Below are 22,732 nucleotides of genomic sequence, written 5' to 3'. Positions count from 1 at the left end.
GAGACGACTACTGAACCATTAGTATTCTCCTGAAAAGTGCATAAACAACCAAGATACTCATCTTGATTGTTGCTTCCTACATTTAATCTGAACCAGTCTTTCTTCTCCTTCTCTTTTTAGTTTTGATTAATCACTTCACAATTGTTCCTCTCCAGATGATCTGTTCATCAATTTAAAAAACACCAGGAAAAAAGTCCGTGTAACTTTTGTATTTGTTCCTATCAACAACTGATTTTTAAATCTGATGAAATCACAACTGCTGCTACCTCGAGCAAAATATGCACCAACAACTACCACCGCCCTTTCTCTACAGACAATCCCTCTTCACACTTGATTCAGAAGCATATACATCTGGCACCTATAATGCCAGTGCTCCTGCTCAAGACATAAATTGGCTTAACATTTTAGTTATAAATTGAATTTTCCACAATATCTACTTGCCTTGGCCAATTTTGACAATATTGTTATAATTACAACTTCATGGCAAATAAACTCTCATGTGATAACATGGTAAGCAGAAAATAAAAATATAGTTTGAAAAATGCCAACTTTCCTAAATGAAACTTCATAAAATTAATGTTTTTAACAATCACTATTATACTACTTTATAATGTAAATTCAATTATAAATAAATGGGTATTCTAATACTCTACAGTAGTTGGAACTACAATGCTGGAGCCACATCATTTTGTGTGAAAATTAGTGATTCAGATTGTATTGAAGACTATAACAATGTGATAACTGTTTACATTTGATCGCATAATTGCATCATCTTGTAGGGGTCAAACATAAAGTCAGCTTTATGTTTGACCTCTGCTTAAGACAGTATTACTACTCAGGGCACATATTCATTGAAAGTACCGATGATGGCTGTTAATCAGTTGAAATCGATTTGCAAAAGTGAATAAATAAAACATGATTTTGCGACTGGTTGCTGCTTATTTGGTAATTTTATGGTTTACGGTTGCTGCACAACTTGGGAACCAAATGGAGCCCACCGGTCATAAGACTAAATATTGTTTGAAATCTTGTTAAACAGTAATTAGTGTAAAGTGAGAACCTAGAAATGAACAGAAATATATATTTATTTTATATTGATTGAAATATATATTTATGTAGTCGAAATTGGCCAGCTGTGAGTAGGACTTGTGCACTGAAGGTTCTGTACAAACTTAATTACATATAAAGATCATTTATCCATTCTGGAAATTGAAGACATTGACAGTTTTTGCGTGTTATTTACATTGATACTGCCAAGATTTTCAAGAATGTTTTAATTTCAGTTTTGAAGTCAGGTAACAATCGACAAACGAAATAGTTTGTTTTTGTGTGGTATAATTACAAATTAACAATTTCAAACTTTTTCCCTTTACCTTGCTTATTGCCAAATTCCATGATTCTATGTCAAGGTGAAGTACCTATAGGTTTTGATAAGTGAGTTTTTGCGTATCAAAATATGTGACATAAATAGTTATATCCTTTGACTGAATTGATTTAAATGCTTATACTTTTACACCGCCAAGGGACCACAGATCTTTATATGTGACATAAATTTGAACTTCATATGTCTACTTGTATGAGGAAAAGGATTCTTAGTCGGACGGACAGACAGACAGACAGGCACGTGGGCTGATGAATAACAAAGCAGTCTTATAAGGCAGGGGTTCCCAACAAAATTTTCTCAAGAACCCCCTCATTGAGCATGATTGGTACCTTGTCGTATCACAGTATCAAGTACCTAAAAAAGCCAAATTAAGACTCTTTTTTATACGTTTTCTATTTTTGGTACTCAGAAAAAACATTGACATATTCATTATTGAAAAAATATTGAGCTTAAAGCTTTTTCAATTTAGCCATCATTGATATTGTTAAATTTTTGATTATTGCTCAAAATCTTTGTCTTCAAATCTGGATGTTTAGTATAACAAACTCCTTAAAAAAAAATAAAAATTGAGTATGAACTGAAAATGACAGGAAAAAATTAAAACTGAGTGTATTGGTCTTTCAAGTGTACTACACTTGAGATTGCATTGAGAAGACGGGTGTGAAAAATAAGAAAACACTAATTTCATGCAAGGTATTATTCATTTGAAAAAAATACAGTTACAAGAGAGTACACCATCAGTAGACAGTTAGTTTTAATTTTCAGTTCTTAATGAGATGAGTTCAATCTGACCTTTGAGTCCATTGTTACTTAAATATTAGGTTCCAAACTTGAAACTTTCACTCTGAAATCCGACCAATGTCAAGCCGATTCTTATATTTGTTTTTCATGAAACACATGGAAGAAAATGCTTGCTCACTCCGATATGTGGTTGCAGATGGAAGCATCTTTTTCATTGCCTTATCTCCAAGTTTCTTGTAGTCCTTGAGTGCTGATGCCCAGAAGTCAGTAATTTTATCACCGATGAAAATGTTTATTATTGTACCACAGCTGGACAGATCCACAAGTTGATCTTGCTCTTCTTCAGTGAGGCCTTGGATTCTGTCTATTTCTTCACAGCTGAAGGGATTTCAAATCCGTCTGTTGTCAGGGTCAGGTTCAGGGAAATACTCTCTAAAAGGCTGCATAGATGCTCGGCTACATTGATCTCGATCTGGTCAAGTAAACTCTCCTCTGATGACTCCAAGAATTGTTTCAAAGTAGAAAAGTTAGTTAGTGGCTCGTTTTCTATCCTTGACGCCCAAATCTGACACTTTTTGACCATAGCAATAATCTTATCCACAACTTTGAACATGTCTACATTTTTTCCTTATATACTCTAACACATTCAAGTGTTCAAACACATCAGCTAAGTACGCAACTGAGCAAAGCCAAGAGAAGTTAGTGAGAAAATCCGTGTGCTTTGTGTCAAGAAGGAAGACACAAACCTCGTCTCTAAGTTCAAAAAATTTTGACACGATCTTACCTCGAGAAATCCATCTTACTTCCGTACGAATAAGAAGTTGCTCGTGCTCACTGCCGATCTCTTTACTCTCTAGGAAGAAGCTAGACGCAGAAGTTAGCATTAGCTAAAGCTCCGCTCGTGCAGGAAGCGGCCAAAACAAAAGAATCTGTTATCGTACGAAATATATTTAATATATTTTTTATTCTAATACCATCTCGCGGACCACTCTGGCATAGCGTGCGGACCCCTAGGGGTCCGCGGAACCACTGCTATAAGGATTCCGTCTTTCCAGATGGAAGCACAGAACCCTAAAAAAACTGTATATGTGGATGTTTACTAAAGGAGTGTACTGTACGGTCCAACAGTCAGACTTCGGTCTGTTACATTGCACAGCACAACTGCCATCGTCCCGTTTCAACCTCTGTGCCGTAAGTAAGGACGAGTTCTTCGCTTTGGGCGTAATGCACGGTAACAAAATGTTTCTCCCGCAGAACCACTCGCCTCCGTCAGCGGCGGACGAGCTGCTCCTGAACAGCCTGCTGGAGAGGGAGGCGCACATCCTGGCCGAGGAGGTGGAGACGCTGCGCACGGGCGACAGCCTGCTGCTCGAGTGCGAGACGCTCAGCCTGGTCAGCATCGACAGCGAGAACACGAGCGAGTCGGGCCACGGTGTCGAGGGCTCCAACGGGGACGAAGACGCCGAGGTGGAAGTGGAAGTGGAAGTCGGAGTGGAAGCGGGCCCTCCGCACGCGGAGCTCCTCCACCCCGTGCTCGACGACGAGGGGGAGGAGGGCGACGTGGAAGAGAAGACGCTGAGGGCGGGCGGCTGCGACACGCCGGATCCCGACGACGTGCTCGGGCTCGGGGATGCTGAGGAGGCGGCCGGGCACCGGCGGCAGCGGGCCGCGTCGGAATGCGTCGCGTATGGAGAGGCCGCGCCGGCAGAAGCGGACCTTGTAGGTGACAGTCCGGCGGTGGCGAAGGAGGAAGAGCGAGAGGAAGGGCTGTCTGAAAATTCTGAAGACCAGAGTTTGTCAACGGACGATGAAGAGTGTGCCCAGAAGAAACCGAGGATTGTGAAACCTGTGAGTCAAATCTGTTACCTAAGAACACACGGGGGAAAAGATGGAGAGGGGTATTAAAACATTGTCCGTAGCACCGTACAACTAACTAATAAGATTTCGAGAGATTGATAAAAGCCTGTATTTACCTTTCAGCTAAATTCCTCTTGACAGATGCAATGAAGAACAATTTGAAAGAATAATTTTATTCTCCTGTTGCGCACAATGTTAAATCGTGGTTTTTAATACAAACTTTTATCGAGAACATAGAGCGTGTGATACTGAATAGTCTGCATGGAGGGGGGGAGGGGTGTATGAATTTCAGGAACAGGAAGATTTGTACGGAGAGTAAAGCATGAAATTAACTTTAGGTGTTCATATATACAAGGAAGTTTCAAGATGCAATTCTGATCTGGGCAGTACTTTGCTATGTGGGATATCTGTATATGGTCCACAGACATTTTCAGTGTGCTGTACTGTTACAACTCACTGTTAGTTTTGTTTTCAAACAGCATCACATTAACGTATGCCCTGCCTGATTTTTTTTTTTTTCTTCAGCTCTGGGTGTCACTATTCTGAAATGAAATGATAGTGCGTTAAGACTTTTGAAAGTAGAGTGCTTACCGACTGCTGCAGTAAAACAATACTGTTGCAGTGCTCCAGACATACTCCAAAGCAGTTGTTTGTTCTTCAAGTGGGCATTATCTTTAAAAATACTGAAACATTTCATTCCAAAAATATTTTATAAGAAGGAAATATGTACACATTATGGCTTGAGATTAGGTACAACACTTTAAGTCTCTCTCTCTCTCTCTCTCTCTCATTCTCTCTCTCTCATTAGGATGTACATTGTTTCTGATAAAAATTGCAGTGACTGCCATCATATTGTTTTGGTATATGTTATCTGAATCTACAATAGTTTATAGTATTTGTATGAAAACTTGATGTTACCTGTGTTTTTTGTTTATAGTAAAAGTTTCATAGTTTAGGAAACGAAGAAGAATTGGAGAAACTTCTTTTACTTGGTAGCAGTATTGAGTGTAGAATGGTAGGATGTTAAATATCAATGCTGTCCCCTGCTCCAGTTTTAAAAGGTTAACTGTCTGTAGAGATACAAAATGTATATTTTCATGGCAGATATTTTTCTGATGTTTTACTGTGGTAGAAAGCCTTTATGCTTTCTCACTTTGTACCTGCCCCATTGTAGAGATAAATAAGCAATCAGTAGAGGCATTCACAGCACTACAGTCACATAGAAATCCACTTCAGAGCTAACAGTGGCTATATTGTCCCAACACTGCAGCCTAATGACGAAGAGATTATGCGGCAAAGTGCTCTACCATCTGAGCTACACAAGCACAACTCACGACCCACCCTCACAGCTTCAATTCTGCCAGTACCTTGTCTCCTACCTTCCAAACTTCACAGAAGCTCTTCTGCGAACCTTGCAGAACTAGCATTCCTGGAAGAAAGGATATTGCGAAGACATGGCTTAGTCACAGCTTGGGGGGGGGGGGGGGAGTTTCGAGAATGAGATTTTCGCTCTGCAGCGGAGTATGTGCTGATATGAAACTTCCTGGCTGATTAAAACTGTGTGCCAGACCGAGACTCGAACTCGGGACCTTTGCCTTTCACGGACAAGTCCTCTACCATCTGAGCTACCCAAGCACAACTCACAACCTACCCTCACAGCTTCAGTTCTGCCAGTACCTCGTCTCCTACCTTCCAAACTTCACAGATGGTAGAACACTTGCCTGTGAAAGGCAAAGGTCCCAAGTTCGAGTCTCAGTTTTAATCTTCCACAAAGTTTCATATCGACACACACTCCGCTGCAGAGTCAAAATCTCATTCTGAAAACATCCTCCCAGGCTGTGGCTAAGCCATGTCTGTGCAATATCCTTTCTTCCAGGAGTGCTAGTTCTTCGAGGTTCGCAGGAGAGCTTCTGTAAAGTTACTGGCAGAACTGAAGCTGTGAGGGAGGGTTGTGAATGGTGCTTGGATAGTTCAGATGGTAGAGCACTTGCCCATGAAAGGCAAAGGTCCCGAGTTCGAGTCTCGGTCTGGCACAGAGTTTTAATCTGCCAGGAAGTTTCATATAAGCACGCACTCCACTGCAGAGTGAAAATCTCATTCTGGATGAAGAGATTGTGTTGGGTGGAATGGACGAGGGAAAGGAGGACGGGATGGGAATGTGGAACTGGCTAACTCAGCATGGTGTGAGGGGGGGGAATTGTGATTGGCACACACAATATTTTCTTGTATCCCACCCAGGACTTTCCAGAAAAACAAGCAATTATGTTTTCAAAAGTAGACCATCTTATCCAGCAATTACAGAATTTGTACAAAATGCTTAGCATTGATTATATGATTTCTTCACTCTTTGTGGGTTATTGGCGGCAGTGTGGATGATATCGTTTTTCGTTTCCTCACGCCCACTGTATTTGATTAAAATTGCTTTGTCCAGCAAAATGAGGGAAGGTGCAGGTCACAGTGGCATCAACACAGAATTCACGTTAATAAATACTTCACAAATAACTTTCAGTATGCACTTCAGAACTGACAGTGTAGATTGTTAGAGATTATTCTTTATTCGTCACAGGTCACGAGGAGTCGTGACGGGAGTGCAGACGGCAGCCCGAAGCCGATAAGAGGGCGGCGTAAACCTCTGCGTGCCGGTCGGAGTGGCATACCTGTGACGGCTGTGGCTCCTATCAAGGTTCCTGTCGTACAGACAGCGAAAGTGCCACAGCAGAAGCTGCAGCAGCCGAAACAACAGCAACAACAACAACAACAGCAGTCGCAGATACCAGTCCAGCAGCTGCCTGTGGCGCCAGCGCCGCTGGAGTTGGAGCAGCAGCAACCTGACCCATGGTACTTTTTCATACGTTGAAAAACATTGAAGAAATTTTCCACAAAGTGTGACTGGTTTTTTATGTGTGTAAAGGGAACTTAGGGTTTTGATAAGACAGAAATCTTAGGCCCTATGTCTGCATTTCTAGCAGCAAGCATAGACATGTAAAACTCTAGTTTACACTGGATTGAGTGAAAAGAAACACTAACAAATTAGTATTTACAGAAAATTTGCTGTCGTTCGCTACGATTTGTCTGTACCTGTGAATAAGTGTTTACACTGGAAGGAATAGAAAAGAACATGAAAGAACAGAAATAGTGTGCCAACCCTATGAACACTGATGGGTCTGTTTTTTATGCTCATAATAGGCAAACGAGATTACTCGATGCTATGCGTGCTAGAAATGCATTGCAAAACTATTATTTTTAAAATAGGGGTATTATGCGTGGTGAGTGTGCTGTTTAGACAAAGCAAGTAAAATGGCAGGGTGTGTGGACACTGTAGGAGTGTGAATTTCAACCCATGTGTGAAATGTTTGGTTGTAGTACACTTGTCACTAAACTGCAGGATCGGCCTTCCTCAGCATTATTTCAGAATCTTGTACATGTGTTAGTTTGACACTATTCACTGGATTTTTCCCTGCAGTTAAAGAGAAAATGTAAAACAATGACACTAATTAAAACTTATTGGCAAATTGAAACCGTGAGCTGGACCAGGACTCGAACCCGGGACCTGTGCCTTTAGCGGGCATGTGCTCCAACTGAGCTACCTGACTACAACTCGCAACCAGTCCTCACAGCATTACTTCCACCAGTAGCTCCTCTGTTACCTTCCAAACTTCACAGAAGGACTCCTGTGAAATTTGCAAGACTAGCACCCTCGGAAGAAAGGAATTGCAAGAGATGTGGTTTAGCCGCAGCATGGGGAATTGTTGATATAGTGCTAGTCCCACAAGTTTCGCAGGGGAACTTCCCTGAAGTTTGGAAGGTAGGAGACGAGGCAATGGCAGAAGTAAAGCTGTGAGGATGGGTCACGAGTCACGCACCGGTAGCTCAGTCGGTAGAGCAGGCCTGCGAAAGACAGAGGTCCCAGATTAGAGTCGCAGTCGATTCCACGGTTGTAATCTGCCTGGAAGTTTCATATCAGTGCACAATCCACTGCATTCAGGATGCTAATTACTGGCTAGAAACATCCACAGAGTAGCCGTCGGAGTGTGCATATGCATGTACGGGTGTACACTAGTACACTCCATCTCCACAGCTATTCAGTCTTAGGACACTGATTTGACAACATTGAAGTGGTCAAGAAGAAAACGAGGGAGGAGCTGTCAGCCATTTCTAAAGACTACAAAAACAGTTTTGAACAGTGAAAGTACCAGTGGGACAAATCAATTAGTTGTAATAGAGAGTCCTTTGAAGGGGATAGGGTTGTTTTGTAAATAATTTGATAATATATAGCCTTTGAGAAATACCTTTTTTTTGGGGGGTGGGGTACCCCAGCATACATTTATAATTCACTACTAATCTTACTTCTGTACAAGAAATTTTTTTTTTCCCACTTTCACATGTAATTTGCTCAACATCTAGGCTATCAAGAAAAGAAAAGAAAGAAAGGAAAGGAAGGGGGGCGGGGGTGGGGGGGGGAGAGAGACAGAGAGAGATGGGGGGGGGGGGTGTCCTCATTGAGGCCATGAAGGCCCAAGGGATGTTGACTGGCCACCATGTCATTCTCTGCCTTATGGTGTCATGCAGATGCGTTATGTACGGGCAGGGGCATGCGGTCGTCACACAGCTCTCCCGGCCATTTTGCAGACTTTCCAGGCTGTGGAACCTCTACTTCCGTCAAATAGCTCCTCAGTTGGGATCATGAGGCCAAGTGCATCCCGTACTGACCCACTCACAAAGGAGAAATCCCTGGCAGCGCTGGGAATTGAACCCGGTTCCTCTGCATGGCAGCCATCTGTGCTGACCAATTCACTATGGAGGCAAACAACTAAGCTACATGGTATGATTATGAAGTCTTTCGCGACGGAGTCCTTGCATAAAAAGTTCTCGGTTTACTTGCCGCATCAAATTGGGATAACATCTAGAAAAATCAGCGGTGGCTGAGCACAATAAACATAAGATTTTATTCGATGAAACAAGACTACTTGCTCATGCTTCAAACTATTGGGACTCTGTCATCAGGGAAGCAGTTGAAATTAGACTCTGTGAAAATAATTTCAGCAGAGACTCCGGTTATGCACTCAGCAATGCATGGAAGCGCGCAATTGATAAAGAAAGAGCGCAGACGGAGACTTCTTACGTTCCTCGCAGTTCTCCACCTGTTGCGATGGATGGCGCTGCAAGCAGTGCTGGATAAAGCACGCAAAGAAAACCTATGGATATAGAGACCGCCACCTCGGTACGCACTGTTTTCACCGTGACGTCATCCAGCCAGTGAGAAGCCGTCCACTGCTTATAAAAGCGGAAGCCTCACCGGTCTACGACAGTCAGTTTTACCCCTTACATAGATGACGGAGTCATCGAAAGCTTGGGATGTTATCCAAATTTGACGCAGCGAGTAAACCGAAAACTTTTTATGCTCCAACGACGAGGTGAAAGAAGAGGTTTATAACTTTCTGAACACCATGGCAGCGAGCTGGTATGACATGGGCATACAAGAACTGTCACAGCATCTACAAAAGTGCATCGACAGAAATGGTGATTATGTCAAAAAATAGCTAACTGTTCAAGCTGTAAACTGATGTAAACCATTGTGCAAATAAACAGGGCTGTGTACCTATAAAAAAAATAGGAGACCTTACTTTTGGGATTACCCTCGTAATATAATCCTCTCTCTCTCTCTCTCTCTCTCTCTCTCTCAGAAACCATATGGTAGTATTAAATTATGTTCAGTGCAAAATTCTACCAGATTGCTTTTCCTTTTCATTCCTTTTTGTCAGTGTTCTACTATACTGTGATTAAAATTACACTGTAATTGACATTCCAGTGAGTCAACTGGTAGGGGCCAGTCGCCATCCAAATGTAGTTCTTTCTCAGGTGCCGGGCACACCCTGTGTTGCCTGTTTTGTAGGTACATGTTATTCTTGTAAAGCGGCTGGGTGCACACTGGCAACACCGCACCCGACTATAGGAATCTCTTAATCAGAAAGTAATTTTGATCAACGTATACTATTTTTTTCTTCACTTAATTTTCCCACTATTGAACTCAAGTCTCCCATCACAGTCAAATTTCGGCCTACTTAACTATACGGATAAATTATTTTGTATCTTCCTACATTTTTTCAGTCTCTTTTTCATCTGTGGAGGTAGTAGGCTTATAACTTGGGCTACTGTGGTGGGCGTTAGCCTCATCTCCGTCCTGGCTTGATTAATGTGTTCTCTATGTTGTTCGTAGAAGTTGACCTAAAGTCATATTTTCTTATTCTTTGTTATACGTACTTTTGCCTTACTCTCTTTGATTTTGTATTTATAACCCTGTACTCTCCCGACCAGAAGTTCTGTTCTTCCTCCGACCAGAAGTTCTGCTCTCCTGACCAGAAGTCGTGCCACAGTGATTCACCAGTTCCTCCTATATATAATTGTTTCGTATCCATTTATTTTATTAAGTTCTCTAGCCTACCTACCCAATTAAGGGATCTAGCATTCCTCTGTCTGCCCTGTAGAATGCAAACTTTGTTTATCCTGAAGACGGCATGTGCCTGAGTAGTTCCCACTGAGAGATCCAAATGGGAGTGTTTTATCTCTGGAACATTAAGCCGTAAATTAAACGTTGCATACCCTTGGAGAAATAACTACTATACTATCCCCTTGCTTTCTGCCATTCGTGGTACCTTCATAGCAATGTTATGTTGACTAATGTTACGAGGCCATACAGCGAGTCAACCAGATTGTTACCTCAGTAACTGCTTAAACAGCTGCTGCACCTCTCAGGAACCACAAAATTGTATGGTTCCTCCACAGATATACCTCCATAGTTGTTTGACCTATGGGCCCACAAGTCATCTCACCGTGGCAAGGTCAATGGTTCGAGAGAGAATAGTCCATTGACAACATGCTGTATCACTTGTTTCATCCCACAGCTAGGACCAAAGTTTTGTACACTTCTGGGGTTTGAATGAGCTACACCACTCCAATAACATCACACTAACACATATCACTGAGCTCAGCTACAGAAGTGTGTGATTAATGTTTACCTGTGTAACATTATGTGATTGCCTTATCATTTTAAATCATTCACTAATCGAGCAGTTGCTCGGCAACAGGTACAGTTAGCAAATAATGTTGCGAGAATGTAAAAGGTGAACGACCTGTGATGTAACTTGTTTATTGACGAAGCGCCGTCAGAGATGCAGTGAGTTATTGACTTTGAAAACCGCAGCGCGAAAAACGGACAGAAGAAGAACACTTTTACACATTTTTTTTTTAAATGTATGAGATATTCTCGATGAACAGTTACTCATTCTTCTCTTGTCTCTTGTAACTTGTGTCAGACGCTCATGTCTTGCCCCCATATTGTTATCGTTAAAAATAATATTGTTTTAGTGTAAAGTAAATGTGTAATATTAAAAGTGCCTAGCAGTAGATTTATTGCGCGACGTGTTTGTGAAAACGTCAGAGGAATTGTTTTCATTACGAGAAGTGCCAGTCAAAACGGCATCCATGTTAAATCCTTCATTGCAGTGTAAGTTCGTCTATTAATTGCCATAAATTCAGAGTTAAATGGAACTGGTGTATGGACTATTTATTTAATATAGAATCTATGTCTCACTCCTTCATGAAGTTATTTAATTTTCTTTATGTTTCTGCCAAATAGAGAGTTCACAGTCACGAATTCTTTCGTCGAGTTCGGACGGAAGTTGCATGCGGCGAAATATTTTCTCCGCGCCATATTCTACTGGTAAATGCATGATAAACTACGATCCCTTAGGAAATTCATGTTGAGCTATCCCAAAATAATTATATTTTGAATAGGCATTTTCTCTCCTCTGCAATGCAACTTCCGACTGATCAGACGATCAAACAAGAAACAGCCGCACACGGTCGGCGTTCGCAAATAGGTTTCCACCGCTGATTATAGCTATATGTTACAGCACAAAAGTAAACATATTGTTATAATTAGCGACTACGAACTGGGACATTTATAACTGTATGTTTATGTATACACATTACGTAAACATATCGTTATACCTGTCAGTGTTATAGTAATTATATGCAGAATTATGGAGAAAAGTATACTTCCGTTTCAGTTTTCGACCACCGGAGCGTCAGGGAACATTCACAAAGGACGAACCCACGGCGGTTACTGCAGCGAAGCCGACAGTGGCGCCGGCAGCTCCGCCCGAACAGAACCGAAAGAAGAGGCGGCCGGTGACAGCCGGCAGGCCGACAACGTCTGCGTCTGCAGTCACGGTCGGTGCACAGGCCGCATCTGCACCCACCTCCGCCAAGAGGGCCGCGGCGCGGCGGGAAGCCACCAGCAAGATCGCCGGGCTCTGGAAAAAGGTATTTACTCTTCTTGCTCTTCCTTATCTGTTCACTGTTTTATGATTGTTATCTCTCTTTTTCAGTGATATCATTATTGTAAGATCCTAAGAGATCAATTCTTTAGACACAAGACCCATCATATGACAGATCAACAAAAGAATGCCTTAGCTATAAAGTCCAGAATGTAACTCATGGAGCAAAGTTTCAGTGTCTTCCTTCTTCTATTTGCTCATTCTCTGATGTTTTTTGAGTAACGTAATATGTCCGCCCACCCCCCCCCCCCCCCCCCCCCCCACTCCCGCCCACCCCAAAGAAATGATCAGTTCTGATCATAATCCTGCTAATCTTCAGTTTCTAGACCAGCAATTCAAAAGTGAAATGAAAAGATAAAATTATACTTAAAAATATATTCACTGACTGCAAATTCAAAATGTATTTGCTGACTGCAAATTCTTTGGCATCAGCAGTATTAGGTATGATAGTACTACCCATTAGTAACACAAACATTTGTGCCAGGTGGTGGCTCGAACCCAGATTTCCTGCTTACTGCAGGAGCTCGCTTTAATGACTTCGGCAATCTGTGCGTGCTCCCCGCACTGCCCCAAACCTCAATATATCACACTGTCTACATCCTTATGTCATAATCCGTGATGGTGTCATCATGCACGGGTAGCTGGAGTGGTTAAAGTAACTATTTGTGATAAGTGGGAAGTCCAGGTTCAGTTCTGATCTGGCACAAATTTATATATGTCACCAGTGGATAGTATATCTGCACCTAATACAGCTGATGCCGAGGAATTCACAGTCGGTGAATACATTTTGAAGGATTTCGTACAGCTGTGGATTGTTAACAATTTCTGTTCTGTCAGACGTGCCAGTGAGTTATAAAATTACAGCTACTGTAGCTCATACAACAGCTTAATGACACACACACAAAATAAAACTGAGTTTCAATAGTTATGCAGAATTAAGACTGACTCACCCACCCAACACATAATATGGAAAGGCATTTTTCTATTGTTGAGCATAGTTTTCAGAACAGATATGTAGTAATATGTACTCACTTTTGTTATCTAAAATTGATTCTATATTTCATGTGAAACAAGAAATATGCAATGTTTGCTGGCATATTACTTCAGTGTGCCGTGAAATTCATGTAGGTGGACAACTACATATCATGTAATGCCACAACATGCAACTCCCAACAGTGTTGAAGGGTTAAAACCACTGGAAGTCGAATGCTTCATGAGTGACACATCCATGCAAGACCCACTACCCATCCTTAAAGTCTGAATTCTGCTTGTATCTCTCTCCTACATTTTTATATCTCTCCTACATTTACTGCTCCTATTGTTTTCTTCATTGATTCTGGTTGAGTGTGGACCATATAAAATTGAAGTGGTTGCCCCTCCCCCTCCAGTTGGAGCTGCCTTTTTATATATATATGTATATAAATGTATGTAATGTAACAAGTTTGTGGGTTTGGTGACAGTCTGGGCTACAGACAGTAGAATAGCATAGTATTAATTGTAGTAAATTCAAGATGAAACTCTCAATCATGAAATCAGAACATTTGTGGCAATTGATTATTCCTCTACAGTAGACTTAATATACTCCGTTCTGTGCGTAACTCAGCTTTCAATTAATTGCACTTCAAGCGACACCCACTTGAAAGCAGTAGTACTCAGAAAAACAACACTTAAAATGTGTTGGAGCACTCTTCAAACTATTGGACACGCTCCTTTCAACCACAGACAGGAAGGGGGGGGGGGGGGGGGGGGGGGGGGGGGAGGGCAGTAACAATAATACTCCGCCACTGTCCCATGTATGTGCAGTGTGATTAAGATGCTTATAATGCAGTTCAAGAATCAGATTTCCTGATTTGAGGCTACTTGCTCTCAAAGTTGAGTTCAAATTAAACTTCATTTAAGTGGCTCTACCTGGATTGTCTTTTTCCATGGGCTTATATAACAGTGAGCCACAGATTACTTTTTCACAAAAAACAGCACTCAATGTGTGCAAGAATTGTGTATCAACAGCTGAATATGAGTTAGTGTCCAAAATTAGTTATAGTTAAACTGATCATTGCAGTGTTAATTCATGATCACAGAAGCTGTATTATAGAATTTAACAACATTTTTTTTTATTTATCACCAGGTACATCCTATCCACACCAGTCCAGTCAGTTGCTGTGAAATCTAAAAACTAAGACTTGTTCATAATGATTATTCTTATCTCATTGTAAGGTCCTTTTGATATTACGGTTGTAAATATATGATTTTGTGTACAGGCTGAAGAATCAAAAACAAAGCAGAAACAACAGCAACAACTGCAAAAGAGGGAAGCAAGGGGAGGAGGCAGTGCCGCTTCTCACGTGGCGCAGTCTGCAACAGCGCAGAAGACGAGCTCGACTACCGGGCGAGGGAGGACCACAGCGAGAACACCGACGTCCCGGATCCCGACAGCTGACTCGGCAGCTGCGCCGACACGTACGGAGAAGGTGGCTCGTAAAGGTGAGTGGTGGGGGGAGTCAGAAGTTAGTCTGTATTCTGTAGTGACATCTTCCAGTTAACTGCACATATATTGAATTATGTCCATTTTAGTATTTTATCCATCCTCAGCAATTGTAGTCATGTATAATGAAATAATAAGCAACCAGTTGCATACAAGAAATTTAATTTCTGACTGGTTTCAGGCACTTAATGCCCTTCTCAGAAGTCTTATTAGTGATACATTCTTTATAAAAATAAATGTGGTCGGAGGTCTTTTGAATCTTCAGTTAACTAAAGATCTTCAAACCACATTTATTATAATAAAGAATGTATCACTAATAAGCCTTCTGAGAAGGGCATTAAGTGCTTGAAACCAGTGAAGAAATTAAATTTCTTTTATGCAACTGGTTGAATATATTTTTATATATAATTTTGTCCATTGTTTACCAAGAAACATGACAGTCCCCTGGAAAATCTCATGTGCCTTTATTAACACTGGGAAGAAGCTCTGAGTTTGAATTCCTGCTCCTTTTGCCACAGAATGGGTGCATAACTTCATGCATATTTTTTCACTGTAGTTTGTATGTCTATAATGTTCTGGACTACATCTACTACAGTTTCTTTCATATTTATAAAACTAATTGACATTTTCCAATTATCTCCAGCTTTTCTTCCTCTGACACAGTCATAAGAGAAGTGCTCATTGTTTTCTGTTTACTGTTTATATTTCTTGTTTTATTAGCAGCAGTTTGTCCAGGTACTTTCACAGTACCCAAATTATGCCATTTTATTGTTTGCCAGGCAGCTAGTATTAGTGTCAAGCTTGGTTGATTATTTGAGTAATCTGTTCCTTTCCCCTCCTTTTGTGTGTGTGTGTGTGTGTGTGTGTGTGTGTGTGTGTGTGTTTTAGTGACACAATGGCACTGTTTGTCCAGAGAGTTGGGACACTTCAGAGAATTTCATAGCACCATTTGTAGGCACACCTGTAATAAATGTATTACAACAAAAAGGCAGCATGCGGGCCAATACATAGAAGTGTAATTTCTTGTTTAACGTAACTCTGCCACTAAACAATGAGGGTGTTTATATTTGTCGAAGTAGGAAATTTGCCACGATGGAGGGAGTGGAAACACTCTTAAAATATTGACGCTGGTTAAGTGTAAGCAAACACAGTGCATCCTTGCAAATTGGAAGAATAAACCCATTACTCACGAAGAATATAACTTACTGAATGCCACATAAGGCCGTACTGTTGTACAGCTTAAGTTCTTGAAATGGTTTCTGCTGCCATTTCGGTGCAACTTAGTACCAATTAAATGGATGTGTAATATCAACAATGTCTTGACCAGTTTCTTCATCAGTATTTTAACCCTTTCATTGCTGCCGATCTGCTCTGTGCACTCTGTGCTGAGCACCGCTTTTGTTATGACTGTACAGCTCGCCAAATACTGGTGCCTGTGCTAAGAGACAGCATTCCAGCTGATATGAAATACTTATCATCCAATTTTAAGGAAACTAGTTGGTGAAAAAGCTTGATTTTTGCACAGTTTACTATCTGATGTCTTCACTCAATAAAGAGCTGAATTCCTTTTTGCTATCCATTATATTGCAGTGCATCAAATAAAGTGAAATGTGGCACGAAAGTTTAAAGAGTTTGCAGAGGTAAAAATGCATTGTGTAAAGATTGCAGTTGGTTAATTTTGGCCCATACATTGCAGTGAATGAAATGTAGATAAGATGTCGAAATTTTATTTAAAATTGAGAGCAGAACACTATCTCATTTCTTCTCAAGTCATTGGGTTTTATATCCAATGGATGGGCACATATGACATGCCCAGTTTTGTCCGTGCAGACTTGCCAGCTGCTATGAAATACTTATCTGATTTTACATGAAAAACTAATTTGTGCACAACTTACAATCTGATATCTTCATTCAATAAAGGGCTGAACTTGTTTTCATTATATGCCATAGTTACTGTGCTGCATCAAATTAAGTAAACCATTGTGACATTTTGCAGAGGTAAAGTGCATTGTGTAAACTTAGCAGATGGTCAATTTTAGTTGTACATAACAATGAATGAAATGTAGATATGGTATCGAAATTTCATTTAAAATTGGGGGCAGAATGATACCTCATTTCATTCTCCAGTAATTGGGTTTTGTATCGGATGGGTGGCCACACATGATGTGCCCATTCACATCCTTGCCCATCGTGAATTGTTTGGGCATAACAAATCTAATATTTAGTAAACCATTCAAGATATTTAAATGAAGTTTTCTGCAAATAATAGCACACAGTGAGGCATATTTGTTATATGATAGATACGGAGGCCCAGCTGTGAGAGGTCAGTGGCTCAAGATGCATACAGACATCCGTAGGGCTGTAGGAAAACCCATGCAATGCACATGTACACGTCCACAGCACAGCAGGCTGTGTATACACAACCACAGCAGCCAAAGGGTTGACATCCAATCTGCAGTACAACATTTTTGCATTTCTGTGCCGAAAAGGCATTACAGAGCCAACACTGTGTTCGATACATTAAATAAAATGTCAGTGTTTTTCTTAATGTCTGCTGCCAGGTTGGTCAATTTCTCTGTTCCTTTACAGGAATTTAAGCCTACCAGGTGTACCGGTATGAAATGAGCGTTTTTTTGTGAAAATGAAACACTTATTTTGAATTGAAAAGTAAAAACATTTTATTCAAAGTACTGACCATTGCTTTCTATACACTTTGACCACCTTTCTGGCAATAGAAATGTTTGTCTTTTGGAGCAAACCAATCAGACACCCAATTTTCAACTTCTTCGTAGGAATCGAAGTGTTCCTCAGCCAATGCATGTCCCATTGATGAAAACAAATGGTAGTAGGAAGGGGCCAAGTCTGGTGAATACGGCGGGTGGGGTAGCAGCTCCCAGCCGAGTGTTTTGATTGTATACTCAACCAGTTTTGCTTTGTGTCAGGTTCATTGTCTTGTAAAAAAATTATTTTGCCATGTCTTCGGGCCCATTCTGGTCTTTTTTCGATCAATGCATAGTTCAGATTGATAATTTGTTGTCTGTAGCGATTAGTATTCACAGTTTCCCCGGGTTTTAGAAGCTCACGATACACCACACCTTTCTGATCACACCAAACACAGAGCATTGTCTTCTTGCCGAATTGATCTTGTTTTGCAGTCGATGTTGACGGTTGTCCCAGATTAACCCATGATTTTTCCTGTTTAGGATTCTTAAAATAAATCCATTTTTCATCGCCAGTAACAATTTGATGCAAAATTGATTTTCTTTCACGTCTTTGAAGCAAAATTTGACAAATGGTTTTTCGGTTTTCCATCTGTCTTTAATTCAATTCATGTGGCACCTATTTTCCACACTTTTGGATTTTTCCCACAACTTTCAAACAGTCAGAAATTGTTTGTTGTGCAACATTTAGCATTGCTGCCATTTGCTTCTGACTCAAAGTATCATCTTCATCCAATATTGCTTGCAATTTCGGCGTGCTTGAACTTTTTTGGTGGTCTTCCACGTTCTTCATTTCCTACATCAAAATCATTATTTCTGAACCATTGAAACCATCTTTTGCATGTTGCTTCTGATAGAGCACGATCACCATATGCCTCGATAAGAATTCAATGCTACTCTGCAGCACTTTTTTTCAAATGGAAACGAAGAATTAATGCTTTCCACAAATCATCACTTTCTGGTATAAAGTTCGACATTGTTAACACGATGAAAACATATGATATCTTTGACAGATGTCATACCAACTGTTGTGTACATAGTTCCACATATTCAGTGCGTACACAACTTTCCCACCAGAGCGCACCCCGCTAAGCACAACAGCATAGGCGCAGCGCTCGTCTGTCTCTGCACTACGAGATGGCGCTGCCTAAGAGACGGACCAAATTCTGCTTCCGCCGATCCGCGTATTAATATGTAATGCAGCCAATGAGATTGCTGCTAACGTAGAACCTTTTCTCCTCGCGGATCACACTCGCGCAGTGATACCTGAACACGCGAGGTATTATAACGAGTGTACAGACCTCCGATTACTCAGTCTGCATTTATCTGCACCAGTCTGTACCAGTCTGCATTAGTCTGTACCAGTCTATAGTCAAGTTTCAGTCTGCACCTAAGATGATTATCATATTCCTGTACATAGCCATGAAGATAAATGTATAGACACTTTTGTCAAGTATCAGAGATATATGTGAGAATAAGATTAACATACCAAGACCAAATGAACTTCAGATTGTCAATTGTAAATAGCATCCAGAATCAAGTTACATGATGTTTACGCTTGTTATCATTTTAATAAATGTGTATGAAAATTAATCAAGTTCTGTTTAAAGTTGGTCACCGTCAATCTGCTACTCTAAGCGTGCAAGTGGCATTTCTATCGTCTGACTTAACGGCAGAAGATAAACACGCCACGATAAGACCACGAGACATATTGCTGACACTCGCCTACTTCGTTAGAGCGACAAGTCAAATAATCTGATGGTGTGTGTACTGAAGGTCTTACAGTACGCACACCACACCAACCAAACAAAAAACAATTAAGGCTCATTCACAACAATTGTTCCATATCGACACATTTGTATCTTGACACTCATTTAGTACCTGTATACCTGGTAAATCCATCCTCATAAATTTTTTTATCACACCAAAGACTTCCCATTATCATAGAAATAGAAAAAAAAACAGTTTGTATGAGAAATAATAATTGTACGTTAAGATACTGAGAGAGAGGCAGAATATTAATGACCTTTACTCTGACACTCACCAGAACTGACGTCAGCCGCCACCCGCACGGAGAGGGGAGGTCCGACCACAGGGAGAGGCACTACGGGGATCGCCAGCTCACTGGCCAAGCCCCGGAGAGTGCGCGAGGATCCCGCCACGACCGTGCCCGCGCAGGCACCGCACGGAGCCACCGGGCCCGGCCGACCCTTCGCTCGCCCCGCTAACCCGCGCCCGGCGTCTGCCATCGTCCAGCCGTTCAATTACAGCCCGCCGACGTCGCAGATCCAGCAGCCGCCGCCCGTGAGGTCGCAGATACCGACGTTGGTCAAGAGGGAAGAGCCACCTCTCCAACTGAACACGGCGTCGATTCGCATCACGACCGTGTAAAAGCTCGGCGCACCGTTTGCGGGACGGTAGAGATTTGCGCCCTAAAGTGGTGATACGGCAGTGGAAATACCGTGCCTGTTCATTTTTCTCTGCTTCAGCTACTAGGCAGAGGCAAGTGCCTCACCTAGTCTGACGACCGAGTGTTCGGCTGATAAAACTTGAGACACTGATTTCTGTTATACCTGAGAACACACACACACAGTCTGGTTAACTCGGTCAAAAGACCCAATTACGGAATGATTATCAGTTTGTAGAAGTTTCCCATAAACTGCTACATTGCTTGCAGTGTAAAGAAATTCTTCCACAAAATAATAGCCTTAAAATACTGTGGTGCCAATTGTAACACATTTATGTAAGATATATACCGCAATGCAGAGGCTTTAAAAATGGAGTTATTCATTAAATATTTGTGGTTCAATATTACAGCAATTCCTATGCCTTTGTGCGATGGTGATTTTCTTTTTGCCTCGTCTTTAAATTACGTGTAACAAAGTTCATCTTCCATAAAAATATTTATTCTGTCATGTGGATGTTGCTGAATAATGTGGTGCAAAGCCGTGGCCACACACAACCTCAGTTTCCGATAATAAGACTGGTAGTCTCCAAAGTCAAGTGGTGCTTGTAGTTTGTGAAATGTAATGAAACTGGATGTCCGAGCATCTTCTTCTGCATTTACTGCTGCTGCTGTTTTCTTTATTTCACCATTCGAGGAGGTACCGTCTGGGTCAAATCTTAGTCGGTGATCCGGGGAGTTTTAGGTACAGATCGGGAGGTACGTGTATGAAGTAAAGTTCTGCTGGCTTCGTATCAGTGATAATGAAGCCACTGTCTTAATTTTTTTTTTTTCCTCCTCCGAGACTTTGAGTGAGCTCAGTAGTTTGAGAACTGCTAATTCCAGTTCCTTCAGCATGAAGCTAACTGTTGTATGTGCCTTGAATCTCTTCGACGTGGAGAGATATCCTTGCTTGTGTACACTCACTGGCGTGTATTTCTCATCTGCCAGAGCTATGTGTTTTGCTTCAGCTCTGTCCAGAGTCATGAATGGTAATCCAGAACTACATAAAAAGAAATTTGCTACTGTTGTCACCTTTTATTGATGTGTTTTAACCTCATCTTGTCTTTCACTTTTTTTTAATTTCTGGCAGCAGAAAGATTGAAACAAAGCAGGACGATGCCTTATGTTAATATACATTATAGTTACATTTCACCTCTACACCAGTTTTTAGAATGGCCTTGCAAAGAGATCACACTTCTTATAGTACCTTGTGTAAAATTAGCCAATGTAATTTTTTTTTTTTTACTATGTAGGAAGTAAGCAGAGCATTTGTGGAGTCTCTAACAACGGAAGAAAATTTTCGTGATAGTACCTGTGAGTTTTGTGCCTCAGTTGTTTAGTATACACTGAGATATTTCTTTTTATATAATTGTAAAAATCAAAATGTAATACTCATTTAAAGATTTTAATTACTGTAGGATCCAGCAACCTCCACAAAATTCTTATCTTCCTCCTGCATCGCTTGACTGATATGTACCTGTACCTTTGTGTAGGCATAGATAATTTTTGAAACTTTCATTCCGAGTTCACTATAATTATGCGCACATGGGAATACTCGTACACATTATTGTGGCCAGGGTGTTAGAACTGTGAAACTTGAAAATGATTTTTTTTTGCGAGTGTTGGTGGTGAATTGTGAAATGTGCTGTGGTATTTGTCAGTTGTTAAGACTTGTGACAGGCAAATGTGGAAGTCTCGACTGCACGTAGATACTTATCGTATATTGCCTGATGCTGCATTTTTTATGTACAAGCTGCTTCTGAAAGTGGGTGTTTCTCTTTGGTGAGAAATGCTTTTTCGGGTGCTTTGGTGTACAGCAAGAAAGGCTGTTAAATTGTGTGCAGAGACCATGTTCTTGGTGGCTTTGTGCTTTTGTGATATTAGGAGATGGAGTGGTTTTCAGTGAAAATGATTTTTTTTTTTTTCGCCCCACTGATATCTGTCTGTCGGCTTTGTGCAATTCTCTTCACCATTTGCAAACTGCACTGTGTAAAGATAAAAGCATTTATAAAGGTCTAAAACAACTGATGTCTAATTTATTGTTGCAATGTAAGTTGTGTTAAAAACTGTAGTTGTGTCTAAAGCTTGTGTATCTTTCCTTTTTCTTCAGTCTATCCCAGTGTAAAGTGATTTTATGTTAATTCAGTATAAAAGTATTTTAGACAAAATTTGGAGTTTGATTTACTGTCTGTGTGTGTGTGAGTGTGTGTGTGTGTGTGTGTGTGTGTGTGTGTGCGCGCGCGTCCGTCCACACTATCTTTTATGTACGTAGAACTGGAGAGACCTGGAGAGGATTGACTGTTGACCAGCAATGTAAACAAGTGTGTCATGTTTCATAAATAAGTAGGAGGACCCATTATTGTTCGTTTACGTGATAGAACAGTCTCTGAAAATTATCCCGACTATTAAATGAAGCGTGTGCACGAATAACACTGTTTTGTAGAATCACGTGGAATAATGTGTTATATGACAGTGTGCATCAGCTGCTGTAATAGTTGACCTGTTTATCATCCGAGGGCAGCAGTAGACACTGAGAGACTCAGTGTTAGAACAATGGTGTATGTTACAACAATGACGGAGTGTAGCAAGGTGACACTTACCGCAAGTGGACGTGCAAATAATGCTCAGAAAAGGAAAATTAACTTTGGGAATTGGCAGGATATTGAGAAGAAAATACTTCGTGATGCTGAAGTGGAACATAAATCGTAAAAGGAAAGGTAATTCGTGCGAAACAGCCTCCGATGCGGGTGAGTGGAATAACGT

The 22,732-nt window shown here is 41.0% G+C and overlaps 1 protein-coding gene across 1 annotated transcript in view; it reads left to right on the top strand.

Moving 5' to 3' along the window:
• LOC126109440 (uncharacterized) overlaps positions 1-22,127 on the top strand; it is an 841,290-nt gene extending 819,163 nt beyond the window's left edge. Inside the window, exons 35-39 of the mRNA XM_049914471.1 lie at positions 3,380-3,973; positions 6,549-6,820; positions 12,052-12,307; positions 14,580-14,802; positions 19,571-22,127. Of these exons, the coding sequence (XP_049770428.1) occupies positions 3,380-3,973; positions 6,549-6,820; positions 12,052-12,307; positions 14,580-14,802; positions 19,571-19,914 (1,689 nt within the window). The 3' untranslated portion in view covers positions 19,915-22,127. The remainder of the gene's footprint in view (positions 1-3,379; positions 3,974-6,548; positions 6,821-12,051; positions 12,308-14,579; positions 14,803-19,570) is intronic.
• The last annotated feature ends 605 nt before the right edge of the window (positions 22,128-22,732 follow it).

This window comes from Schistocerca cancellata, chromosome 12 (genome assembly GCF_023864275.1).
Source record: "Schistocerca cancellata isolate TAMUIC-IGC-003103 chromosome 12, iqSchCanc2.1, whole genome shotgun sequence".
Taxonomy (NCBI): domain Eukaryota; kingdom Metazoa; phylum Arthropoda; class Insecta; order Orthoptera; family Acrididae; genus Schistocerca; species Schistocerca cancellata.
Note: the sequence above shows the minus strand (reverse complement) of the source record. Positions and strands in the feature narration are given on the sequence as shown.